The 13,687-nt window shown below is 40.4% G+C and overlaps 1 protein-coding gene across 4 annotated transcripts in view; it reads left to right on the top strand.

The window, feature by feature from the left end:
• The first annotated feature begins 11,288 nt into the window (after positions 1–11,288).
• The window catches only part of LOC149822747 (thioredoxin O2, mitochondrial-like), a 29,720-nt gene continuing 27,321 nt past the window's right edge, over positions 11,289–13,687 (top strand). For 3 of the 4 annotated variants that reach the window (XM_089981243.1, XM_089981242.1, XM_089981244.1), the window contains exons 1-4: positions 11,303–11,592; positions 11,751–11,822; positions 11,934–11,984; positions 13,277–13,356. In XM_089981243.1, the coding sequence (XP_089837369.1) occupies positions 11,346–11,592; positions 11,751–11,822; positions 11,934–11,984; positions 13,277–13,356 (450 nt within the window). In that variant the 5' untranslated portion in view covers positions 11,303–11,345. Of the gene's footprint in view, positions 11,593–11,750; positions 11,823–11,933; positions 11,985–13,276; positions 13,357–13,687 lie in introns of all 4 variants that reach the window. The other variant, XM_089981241.1, reaches the window with a different exon arrangement.

Genomic DNA, 13,687 nt, shown 5'->3' on the forward strand with positions numbered 1-13,687 from the left:
GGGGTTTGGGGCGCCACAGAATTGGTATGAGAGCAGTGTTTTAAAAAGAGATACAGAAGTGTGGTTCGAGTCTCTGCAAGCATCGACCATCGCACTGCAAGTATGCTTAATTCAGTTTCTGTTGTTTTTTATTGCTTATCTTGTATGTTTGGTTGAATTTATGTGTTTTTTGGGTGTCTTCCGATGTGAGACACAGTTTCGTGATTAAGCCTCGTATTTTGGGCTTAAGACATCAATTGTCTGAACCTAAAGGGTTCGTTCGCGCTTGTGGATCTAGTTTCCCAAGCAGATTCGAGTAGACACCTGCGAGAATCGAAGTTTAGTTTATTCATATATGTTATTTGCATGCTCGGTATACGGAATTCATGCTTTGATTTTCACATGCTTTGAGGTCCCTTTTGAGGATGTAATAGTGGCAATGATACGTTGTGTGGTGAAAAATCTTCTATGTGATGTGCTTTGAGGTAAGAATTGTTAATGCATATGATGATGCAATGATTTGGATAATTGCACATATAACTTGAATCTTGTGAATTTATTGAATTACGTATAAGTGGCGTAGTGATGTGATTGTCTTGCCACCTGATTAGAATTATTGAGAGCATGCGGTGAATGTTTAGATTTGATACTTGATTATGGTTCATGGAACCTTGTTGGAAGAATGTGTGATTTTGTGCTTTATTTTGCCATGTGAAGTGATACGATGCGTACTGTTAGTATATGTGTTTGTGCCCTTATTGGTGGCTTTTGACTTTAAGTACGGTCAATTGTTGTGATCAGTCGATTGCAGTATGTATCATCATGTATGGTATTTGTTGAGGATTTGATCTCCAATGGAGTATCTGCGAGGAGAAGTATGACCAAGACCAGGTAATCTGACTAGCGTGGTGAATCTCTATGAGGATATGCACTATCCAAGACCGGGTAGCCGTGGAGCCGGTGAACTCTGAGGAAGTGTACTGTCCAAGACCAGATAAACCATCTAGGGCGGTAAATCCATGTGAGATACGTTTCCCAGATGAGGCGATCCGACGAGTAACTTGTGTGATTTTGATGAAAAAGTATTGGTGAGCAGTATTGATCTCCTGATATTGACGGATATAGCCAGTTGTGATCTATTGGTTTGATTTTCTAGTGATAGCGACCTTGTGTGGTGTTGCTTGAGATTGTTCGTGGTACGCGTTTCTATGTTGTGTTGTCGCACGATTGAGTTGCAATGTGATCTTTGTTTAAATTGTGATGAATGTTGTCTGAGTTATGTGTGTTGTGTGCTCGTGATTTCTGTATGATTGCGGCGATTATCGCTTAGCGAGCATGGTTGTCAGATCTATCGATTGATTTGTTATGTCTTTTTGTCATGATAGATGACTCAGAAGACTAGATGCAACGATATTTTGGGTGTTGTGAACAACCTTGCAGAGGTTGTGTAACAGCAAGCGGTTGCGATACAACAATTGGATGCGAATCTTCAGCACGTAGCCCAAGGTGGGCAGAATAGTAGTACGGATACCTATAAGCGATCTATAGATTTAAATCTTCCTGCTTTTAAGGATAAGACAGACCCTGAGACTGCCGAATCATGGATGCGTAAGAGAGAGCAGAAGCGTCAGAAGGTATCTCAGAACCACCAGTGTAAGCGATCCCAACGATCAAATGTCCAGCGAGAGTGTCGACGATGCAACAAAGATCACACTTTTGGAACTTGTCCTCTCTTCGATGGCAAGTGTTTCAAGTGTGGACAACCAGGGCATGTTGCCAAGTTTTGTCCTAAGAAGTCTATGTGAGACTTAGTTGCGGACGACTAGGCGTTGTCAGACGAGATCTCACAATTTTGTTGTTGCTTGTTATTTTGTGATTTCGCGGACGAAATCCTTTTAAGGAGGGTAGGATGTAAGACCCGTAAAATTTTCTGAGGAATTATTGTTTGCATTAAGTTGATCTGCTTATATTTCGTGTAGTTGTGAGGTTTAATCACGTAATTAAGTGTATTTTGATTGTGCCTTGTGATTTAGCTTTGTGCGTGCGACCCGAAAATCGCGTAAATACACTGTATAAGTAAGAAGTGCCTAATTCTAGATGAATTAATCTTTGAAATTTTAAGGGTTAATTTATAATATATTTTTATAGTTTATCCCCAAATTTGGGACCTATACGATGTAAAAACCTCGCCAGTGCAAGTGAATTACGAGTTTTGGTACATGAATTGTAATACACTTAATTCTTGCAAACGAAAGGTAATTTTCTTGAGAGGCATCGAGCATTCCATGTTAATTAAAGTTTTGAAGAAAACTAAATGATTTATTGAAATTAATTTAGTGTTTTAATGCATTAAATAGGCATTGTTTTGAAACATCATGCATAGGCGATTTTGGATTTGGATCCGGAGCGGCTAGAGGACCCAAATCCATTGGGCGTCCTCTCTAGTGGACATCCTTGGCTATGGTTGACCAGCTGGTCAAGGGTGGACCAGCTGGGTGGCATGTTTGAAAAGTCTTGCATGGTTTTTGAAAAGAAGGCCATGATTGGCCCTTGATCTTTTCCAAAAGACTCATGATGAAGCATCATGAGGGGCGCATTCCAACAAAGGGAGGCATGGGGCTGGCGCCCCATGGCATTTTTGAAAAGAATTTGAAAGTTTTCAAATGGCTAAAGTCGATTGGGTGAGTTGGGTGGCAGCCAAGGGCGCCCCCTTGTAATTTCTTTAAGTTTTAAAGGCACTTTTCAATGGTGTTTTTGCAAACCTTTTTAAAGTTTTAAAAGCTCAACATGCATTGGGTGTGGGCTGGCTATGGGGGGCGTGGAGCACCCCAGCCCTCCATCTTGCCCCATTAAATCTTAGCCATCCATTTTATTGAACCTACCTGTTTAAGATTTTAAGAGAGAGAAAGAGGGGACCCCTTGGGCGATTTTGGAGGAGCCTCTCTCTCCTCTCTTGCTCTTCTTCCCTCCTTCTGCTAGACGTGTGAGAGTGAGTTCGTGAGGGGCTTAGTTGCAGCTCCTAACCCAAACGTAGCATCTCCATCTCCTCCATTGATTCAAAGCCGCGAAGGTGAGATTCTCCATCACCTCCATTATGTGAAAAATCGTGAGTTTGCCCTTCACCAATTGTGGGTTTCATTTTTGATAAGTTCTATATGATCTTGCATTTTCGCAAGTCTCCCTTTTTGCATACCTTGAGGTAGGTTTATGCTTGAGATTAGTTCGGTTTTTGTTCTACATCGTCTCTTGTTTTGGGCGAGCTTGCATGCGTTACAAATGAGGTTTTGGTTGAGCATTTCAGTTTTCTTGAGTTCTTATTTACGTATTTTATGAGAATGGGCTGCATGCATTGAAAATGAACTTTCGTTTGAGCATGAAATCACTAGATGGGTTTTCGTCGATTTTATGACATTTCCTTCTTCGCTGGCGGTTTGATACGTGATACCCAAGGGTTTTCCAAGATTTCGTGTGTTTGTCAAGGAGGCCACGGTTGGCACATGTCCAGTGAACCCATCCATTCGGATTAGCCCCATTTTCGGGTGTTGCTGGCTTGGGCGATATAGGTCGAGCCATGGTGGAGCGCACCTCTATTTCCCTTTTCCTCTTTTGGTTCTGCGTGAACCCTGGCCAAACCCACCGAATCGGGTGGGTGTGGACCAGCTTGCCTTGGCCTGACATGGTCTGGACCGAAGCTGGTCCAAACCTGTCAAAGGCCTTGACCGAACTCAGTTCGGTTGGGCGACACACCCTTCATGTTTTCCAGTTTGGGGCGTTAGCCCTTTGGGGTCCTCGATTCTTGTTGCTGGCCTGCTGCAGCCCTATGCTGTCGGGCTGTAGCTGGGTGCAGGCTACGGGCCTGCACCCCACTCTTCCTGGTGCTGGCTGAAGCCAGTTGGGTCTGGACGTACCGTCCAAACCGTGCTCAAGCTTGAGCACGCCCCGCCTCGGTCTGGACCTGTTCGGTCTTGGGTGGTTGTACCACACCCGGTCTGGACGCCCAGTCTAGACCACCCAGTCGTGTGGGCTAGCCTAGTGCGGGTCTGGACTAAACAGTCTAGACCTAGGGTTGTTTTTCGTCGGCTGCGACACTTGTCAGTGGTCTTCCTTGGACCGAACCCAATCGGTCCAGGATGTTCGGCTCTTGCGGGATTCACGACAGCACAACCTGCTGTTTTCATCTTGGGATCGACACGTGTGATCTTGTGACAGCATAACTAGCTGTCTCACCTTCTGTTCAGCAGCACCGCCCAAGCAGGGCCTGCGTTGTGAGGGTTGTGGCGCCTCATGGTGTCGGGTGTCTAGTAAGTTGGCCGACCCATGTCCAGCCTTTTAGACACTTTAGTTTCGGTTTTAGCAGTATTTACGCGTAGTTAGCAGACTTTCGGGCTGCAGCCAAAGGGGCTGCAAGTGTGTTTGGTGCGGGATCCAATGTCCCAATGAATACCTTAGGTGTGCGACTAGCTATGGACCATGCTGCGAGTGCGTTTTGACCAATGCAATGGGCGTAAAAATGTTTAAGTATGCGCACATAAATGACCAACCCATCAATTCAAGTACTGTGATGCCTTACCAAATGTCCTTTTTTATAAGTGTGGTTTTACATTTTGAGGAAGCTTGTCTAGCTGAATATGGCACTTCATTTATTGTATTCGGCCACACACATTAACACGTAGCTACAACACAAATTTTGTGTTTATTTAAGCAAATCACCATGAGCTATGTATTGCAAGATTTTGGTAGCGAAGCGCGCATTAAAATGTTAAACCCATCAATGTGGGTAGTGCAAATGCATATCTTTATGCATGTGTACGCTTTGGCATAGAACGCAAAATATTTGCAATTAATGCCCTATCAAATGCCTTTTTATGGAAATAAGGTCTTTGTGAAACCTATGGCGTAAAATATTAAATGAATGTAGTTACCTAGTCGTGCTTGTTATATATATATATATATATATATATATATAAATGCATTGGAATTAGCATTCTACACGTCTTGAGGTTCGCAAGTATGTTTGGCAACTTAACGCTTGTGTATGACACTCTATCGAATGTTTTTAAGTAAAATAAGGGTCTATGCGGAATCAAGGGATTAATGGCGCTTGTAAGATGAAATAATACAATTGTAGTGTTTCCTTTGTCACGCGTTATGGGTACCCTGGCACTTCACAATTTATTTAAACATATCATAATGTGTTACGTAACATAGAGTATGGAAAAGTACGTGCACTGCCACTCACCCTAGCACATAAGTTGTTGCACAAATAAATGTACTCACACGCTCGTGTTTGTGATGCTTGAATGTATTTTCCCTATGTACGTAGGGATTTCTCGAGACTCATGTTTGAGATTACGATCTTTTGAGGCTTATGCAACTCCCTGACCTGTCAAAGGTTTGTCCGATATTTTGTTCAGATGGGCGTCAACCCTTCTCGCTTTTCGTTCGGGCCTGTTGCAGCCTTGTGCAGTTGTTGGGCTGCAATTGGGTGCCGGCAGTGGGCCTCCACCCCTCTTTTTTAGTCGCGGGCCGAGCCCAGTCCCGACCCCTGTATGCCATTAAGTCGGTCCAGCATGGGTCTAAACCGATTCGGTCCAGACCTGGACCTCTTCTTGTGGTTGTGACCATCATTGGTGGTTTTTCCCTGAGCCAAACCCACTTAGTCTAGGAGATTTGGTCCCAACAATATGCGGTTAGCGAGGCAGTACAGCTTGTTGTCCATCCCCTTCTTCTTCTTCAGTTGGATCCTTGCAACAAATGGGTTGTTGTCACCTCGTCGGGGGTGCTGCCACAGTTCGGCAGCACAGCCCAAACTGGGCCAGCGTGTTTGCGCTTGGTGCCTTCTACATCATGTGTCTGGTAGGGTTGTCGACCCTTTTTGGGAGTTGTTCCTACACAGATGTTGGATTTTCCTCCCTTTCATCGCGCTTTCCACTCCGGTAGAGAGCTTCGGACTACAACCTATGGGGCTGCAGTAGTGCCTACGACATGGGTCCGAATGGACCAGCTGCCTAGGTCTGTACCATTGTCCAGACCAGCCGGCCACGTGGACTCGTATGGCAGCAACACCTTTATGGTGTTTTGGAGGCTTCATTTCCGAGTTGTGCGGCTGCAGCACTTTGGCTACATTCTAATTGGGTGGTGTTGCGAATTTTGGCCAAGCTTGGCCTTTGTTACAACCAGATTGGGTTGATGTTGTTATGGTTTTGGCGCAGCGGAAGCGTTCGGGCCCCGCCCTTGTGGTTTCACAGTCTTTTTGCACGAGATAGCTAGTTGACTAGCCGCTCTTCCCAATTGCACGACATAGTTGCCACTTTACCTTTTCGCAAACAACTGTCTTTGTCGCAGCCATGATAGCAAAAATAAATTGCTAAATATGTATTTGCCACGCGTGCAATGACATGTTAAATGCATTGAAGTTTAGCACTCTATGCACTTTGAGGATTCACAAATATGTAAGGCGACGTAAAGCTTGAAATGGTACGGTTCACTGAAACCGCGTGCCTATTGGTTTGCACGAGATTAATTTATCCGAATGCATTGGTTCGATGATTCGAACATTTTGTCTCCACCTAAGTGTTCATGACACTTGGCATTTGCACACTTTCCGATGTACATGTCCCCCGTTGTATAGTTATGAGATTCACAAAATTTAAGTGTATGTACGACAATGCATTGTGTATCCATGTCGTAGAACTCCTTGGCGAGTTTTCGGGCTGTAGACCCACTTTGTGAGACGAGCACGCTTATGTTAAAGATACATGTTTTGTATGTTTGTGCATGCCACTTGATCTGTTCGAGAGCTGCCTTACCATGGCCAAATGTTTCTAACTGTCTCATCGTGATGGACGTGGCTCTGCAATGTTAAATTAGCTTGTTCGTGTACTTGTCGTATACTGCACATGCATGACTACTCGCACTTGTGATTTACTCGCTTAGTTCATGCTATCGCATTGAATTATGATGCATGTTCACACTTGATTATTTAGTACGCACTCGTTATTGTTTCGCCTTGCTTGTGAATATGCAAAGTGCCATTGTTAATGATTTAGAGACAATTGCTTAAATAAATGGAAAATTGATGAAACATCATATGCATGAAACTGCACATCTGCTTGCATACTTAATTGTCTCTCAAAAATAATATATGGAATGCCTCTGTTGTTTATACTTATGCAAAAGATAGAAACATGTGATACTCTTACACTTTGCACTTGGCACATCCTCACACGGTTACTGAGTAGTGCGTATCCACTGGAGGTACATTGCTTGAGGCATTGGTAAGCGCACCAGGTGCACTTACTTCATAGAATGAAAAGACTGAAAATATAACACCATAGGGTATGAATGAAAATGACTTGTTGTGGGCTCAGTTGGAGTCCTCGGGCAGTGGCCCTTGTGTTGTGAAAGGACTCTTGTGTGATATACCCTGAATCAGAAATAAATAATATGGTGTTGTGACTGATTTCACGAGCAGTGTGCTCTGTTGGCCGCGTGAGGCTGAGCACGTGAATGGGCAGGTCAAGTCCTCATTTTGCGTACCCCACGGGGACCACGAGGCGAATTCCTCCTTGAGAGGTATGAATGAACATGAGCCTAAGAAAGATAAACATGCTTCGCCCCATTCACAAAATGGTTCACCTTGGAAGAGGGTGGATGGTATAACCCTGAGTGACTAGTCGTTACTACGACATGTGTTTTGACAGGAGCTGTAGCGTCTATTGGCCTCCAGTCACTCAGAGTCAGCGAGGTCGAGGTTACCTTCTTAGGACCTTACTACTGCAGTAGTATGGATTGCAATCCTTCCCTATGCGAGTGTTTTCTCCTAGCTATGTGTTGCTCGCATGAGGTTGACTCGGTCTGTAGCTTCCCCGGTTACCACACTAGAACTTGAATAACAGACACCGGGTGCATGTGTCATAGAATGCGAGGTTCCTTCGCGTACCCGAAGGAGTAATCAGAAGAACTTAAAGACTAACCAATCAACTGTCTTACTGTAGTTTCTACTTTACTTGTTTTGTAGTCTGTGCTTCAGTTATTGTACTTGTTTAGCTGTTACCCAAGTTGCCTTTCTTGTTTCGTTGTTACTTTGGCTACTTTGTTGTTCAGTACTTGTTACAGTCTGTTGCTGCTTTGAGTGTCTGCTTACAGTTACTTCAGTTGTCACTATAGTTACTTGCTGCTTAGTACTCGTTATAATTCAATTTGCTGTTTTAGCCACTTGCCTTACTGTTATTTTAGTTACTTGCCTGTTCTCAACACTTGTTATAGCTACTACAACTTATTACCTTTCAGTTGACTTGTACATGTCACTTTCGCACTTACCGGACACAGTTCACAACACTTTGTTTATTATGTTCCTTGGTGCATACCTCTACATATGTATGATGAATTGTGCATATGGACTATTTGGTTGATTTCTCACCAGCTCGAAAGAGTAGTGACCCCGTTTTATGGGGATACAGGTGTTTGCTTAGGTGTGTGATGGAGCTCAATGTGCTACAACGGACTAGAACTCACACTTCTGGCACTTGTTGGATCTTGACAGTTTTGGTTTTGTATAAGGGATTGATTGTATATCTTTGCAAATGTATTTAATAAAAGTTGTTTCCTTGCTATTGTTTTTTGATGTACTCACTTGTGGTGGCCGCCCAGACTTGCGGTTTTGTGGTTTTACGTACACTGTGTTTTCTGCTGTTCTTTGGTTAAACCTTTTCAAAAAAAAAATCACAGTAAATTCTAAGTTTTTCCAAAGTTGGGGTTTGGGGCGCCACACCTAATATGTAGGTAGATCCAATTTCAAAAACTTCTCGCAAGTTGCCTAACCATGGTTGGGTTTACTTGGACATTACGACCTATCCACCCTGATTCTGGATGTATGTGTTCACTGTCTATGCCAAGTTGTTAAGAACCTCCATGTCGAAGCTTCTTTGTGTTTGCGAGTCATTAGCATAGTTCTCGTTTGTGTTCGCATTCGCATTCGCGTTATTATTTCTATTGGTATTCACACAATAACTCATATGTCATATTAGTTAGGGTTTTTGTAATAATTGTAAATTTGTATGCAACCATTTCTCACCAAGATACTAATATCAAATTTCTAAACTTTATTAATTATGACGATAGTATAGCATTAATCTAGGCTCATACTACAAAAAAAAAATTTATAAAAAAAACCTATCCATAATAGGTTCATTTATCAACTCGTATCTACTACGAGAAAAACTCTATTTTCTACGGCATCACGAGTATATCTTGTAGTATTCTCTTGTGTTACCTGTGTGTATTCACTTTGAAGAGTTCTCATCCTCCTCATTTATCATCACAGTGCCCGAAAAAGTATATCCCACCGAATGACTTGAAATGTCATTAGCGAGGGTTATCACAATAGTATGCATTATGTCCACTACCTTCCTTATTTGGCAGTCTCAGCTAGTGTAGTATGTCTCACCACAATGGAGATAACCCTCCACATTACGAGGGTAAGTCAGTTCCTCCAAATGGTGTCGGCACCACCAACAATTGAGTCTCAGTTGGTTTATCGATTCAGCCATAGTTTTAGGGTTGGCACTTTCCCAGACTATCAATTGCAGATCTCAAATTACAATAGCTTGTTGCTTAACTACCCCAGTGAAATCACGTATGACTTTAATCAGGACATCCATCTAGGTTTCCAACAATATCTAACAATCACGGAAGAATTTCTGCATTAATGAAAACTTTAGGACTATGTGTTACCTTATACTTATAGAGTGTTATAAAGATTCTTGAATGGTCGCGAATCACACTTTTCTGGATCTGGGCACTGGAATTTTGTCTTGATTGTTCCAAACATTTTCACTTAGTTTTATTTTGAGGGATGTAATAACTTTTTAAATTTAAATTGAATGATATTTATATTAGTGTTTTTGTTAAATGTGAAATGATCTATAATTGCCCACGATTTTTTAACTTTGAATATTTTTGTTGTGTGTTTAAAAAAAAAATTGGCATGAAAAAAAGTGGATAAATTTTGGGAAATTACATTGTTGTTGTTTTAATATTTGATATTATGTACATTATTAATTATAAACTCTGGTTGTTTTATACATTATGTTTTGTAAGTTATGGATGTTATTTAAATATGTTTGTATGTTTAACTTCATTCAAAGTCTGTAACAAGGATATGTGAAAAATGTATTGGTTATTATAAATCATTAAGTCATTGAATTCTCTTTGATTGAATTATGTAAATGCTGTAAATTTAAATTTATATTTGTAAGTTTTGGATGCAAATTTATAATTTTGAATTTGAATTATATCAATGTATTGGTGTTTGTTCTTTAGTTGTAATTTTGAATTTATAAAAGTTTTGGATGTTCATATTTGCAAGGATGAGGAAGTCCGCGAAAAAATATTTACAAAAAATAACAAATATTAGTGAGGACAAGGAAGTCTACTAAAAAAGATATTTGAAAAATAATAATTATTTGCGAGGATGAAAAAGTTCACAAAAAAGATTTGCGAAAAATAACAAATATTTGTGAAGATGAAGAAGTTCGTAAAAAATAAATTGCGAGTAGGAACTTTATGAGGATGAGGAAGTCCATCAAGAACAATTTGCGAAAAAATGGCCAATATTTTTATTGATGGGTTTGGTCTTTGTCTTGTAAATTTGAATTTGTAAAAATTTTAAATGTTTTGATTTGCAAAGATGAGAAAGCCCGCAAACAAAAATTATGAAAAATAATAAATATTTGCAAAGATGTGGAAGTTTACAAAAAATAAGTTATAAACAGTATGACCAATATTTGTGAGGATGAAAAAGTCCACAAATCTTTTTGCAGACTACCTCATCGTTGCAAATATTTGCTATTTTTTGTAGAGAGAGATCCTTAGTAAACGTAGGTCACATTTTTTACTGAATCGCTCTAAATCATGTGCCCTTTGTGTGGTTTGTTCTTAGTCTTTGTGTGATTCATGCTTTTACACAACTCACAAGTTCGAAAGATTTTCATAAAACACAACACGGAATTTTTTCAAAATTGTATAGTAAGAAACTATTTTTTGATATTTTAATGATAAAAAATATTTTTTCACTGAAAAATATAAAAAGAGGTATTAAAATAATGGCTGTTTCATCATGTCTTATGGCGTCCGCTCTTGTCATTAGGTACACACCCAAAATGGCGTGACCCAGATTAGGATTGATTAAGGTTTACATTGTACATTTCGGATTTAATTTCAGATCTAACAAAATCCGGCCCGTATCCGACCCGTTTTCAGCCGCACCCGGTTACAACCGAAGCAAACGGCGCACACCCATCAGGCTGCCCTATGTGTTCCGTAAGAAGGAAGGGAACGAAGTGAGCTCGAGAGAAATACGAACAATGCTGGGAAGGTGCTCAGCCGGCGGTGTCCAACTCCGGTGCCTCCTGCGCCGGTGCGTCCTCCCCTCCCGCTCCTCCGCCGTCGCCGCCGGCAGACTCATCTTCCCCTCCGCCGCCACCTCCGGTGCCGAACCAAGCAACCCGCGGGCGCCGCCGCCGTCGCGCCTCCTTTCTCCGCCGCGCTCCGTTGCCTTCCTCCCCTCGCCGGCGATCGGTCTGGCGTTCCGAAGCTACTCTTCTGAGTCAAGTAAAAAAATCCTTTCCTTTCCTTTTTCTCTTTCCCCCTTTCATCTTCTTTTCGCTTGATCGCTATGATTGACATGCTTTTGATTCTGAATGTGTGTGAATATGTGTATCTCTTCAGTTCCTAATTAGTGTTTTTTTTGTTGGTATGACCAAAAAAAGTTGCAGGTGATTCAAGCATTCAGATCATTAGTTCTGAAGAAGAGTTCAGCCGATCTCTCAAGAATGTTCAGGGTATTTTTGCTGCTTTTCATTTGACTTTTTAGGATCTCGTGTGAGAATGGCAATTATATGTTAATCATTGTTGATTTTTCTCTACTTATATATGTTTTTCATTCATCTTAGATGATGGATTGCCAGCAATTTTCTACTTCACTGCGGTATGGTGTGGACCTTGTAAGTGACACCCCCACCCCTGTTTGTGTGTGTGTGTGTGTGTGTTAAAACTGTCAGTGTATCATTACTAACACGTTACATGCAATTCAATTTTTTTATATCATAGCCTAAATTCAACGGACATGATTAATGAATAGGCTCACTGGTGTGTGTGTGTGTGTGTGTGCACGCATGCGCTCTTAATGCAATATGCTAAATGAAACATGTTAGATGGGTTTTTTAGGTGTTTTTTCCCCAAATTCTAACCCCAGAGATGTGTTTGGCATGATCTATTTACTAAGAATGGACACCTGAATCATATTTTTTTTATGAAAAAAATGTTTGGACCCTCAAAAATTTATGAAGATTTTGGACTGTTCATTTTTCAAACCTTATAGAAACCTGACCACGCCTTGGAATCAAGCACTCAAAGAGCTGATCCATGTAAAATAAAGCACCTAGATCATATATGTGCAGCAAAAATTTAAAATTAAAACAAAAAAGCCCCAAAAACCCATTTAGCATGTTTCATTTAGCAGTAAGCAAGGCACAAAACTATTGAGTTGGAAATCATAGGTTCAAGCTTTATTGACTCAACCTGACCACGTAGATGTATTCAATTTTGCTAAGGTTCAAACCTTGAATCTTGTTATTTCAATCTAAAATTATGATTTTTTGAGTCATAAAATTTTAGTGCATTGTGAGCCATTGATTTTTGAAACCCTTAGAATACTTGCTTACATGTCACAATCACATGATTCAAAACTCATTTTCTACTAAACGAACCTTTTAGTGAGCTAATTCTTGAACTACCTAAAATTCTGTATTCTGTTTGTTTTTGTTGTTTCACCAAGAACCCAACATCCCATACTTCTAACAGAAGTCACGTTAATTACACATTCTCTTTTGACATATATTCAGTTGTTACGTCTAACTTTGGTATTCTAATTGTTTTGATTGGTTCACTGGCATTCTTTTTCATAGTAGAAGTCTTATGATGTAAATTGCTTGTTTCTCTCTTGAGAAACATGTTTATTGTAAATGCAATGTGGTTATATTCTTATGCTACCTTGCCAGCAATTGCATTAGGATGCATTACTATGTACTTGAGAAGTTAAGTTTTGTGCATAGGTTCTAGAGGAAATGGAGATTCCAGATCTTCTAGCTATCTATTTATGCTATTTTATTGTCTAGAAGCACCATATTGTGCATAAGTATATCCTTTAGCATTTCATTACTTTGAGTTTTTTTTTTCTCATCATAGGTCTTTTCAGCAAATTGTTCTTACATGTCATGTTGTGCTTCATTTTCAGGTAAATTCATAGCCCCAATCATCCAAGAGTTGAGTAAGAAGTATTCACATGTCACAACTTACAAAATTGATATAGATCAGGTGAGAGGCTTCTATTCAAAGTTGCAGCTTTGAATTCATTATGGTCTGCAAGCAATTTTCTGAAAGTTATTTAATCAAATAAAAAGGAATCTTTGGTCATATGTATACAGTTCTGTTTAATTAAGGCAATGTAGTTAACTAGTAAATAGTAATCAGTCTTGAACTGCTTGGCACTGGATTTTGTTTAAATCGTAATTCTAAAAGCTAGTCAGCTCTTGCAGATTTTCACATCATTTGAAATTTTAGAAGGAATGATTGAAATGTCTTTAAGGACAAGCTTTTGGTAAAACAATCCACAATTTGACTTGCTGTCCAAATATATGACAGAGAA

Source organism: Nuphar pumila, chromosome 11 (genome assembly GCF_984573655.1).
Source record: "Nuphar pumila chromosome 11, dmNupPumi1.hap1.1, whole genome shotgun sequence".
Lineage (NCBI taxonomy): Eukaryota > Viridiplantae > Streptophyta > Magnoliopsida > Nymphaeales > Nymphaeaceae > Nuphar > Nuphar pumila.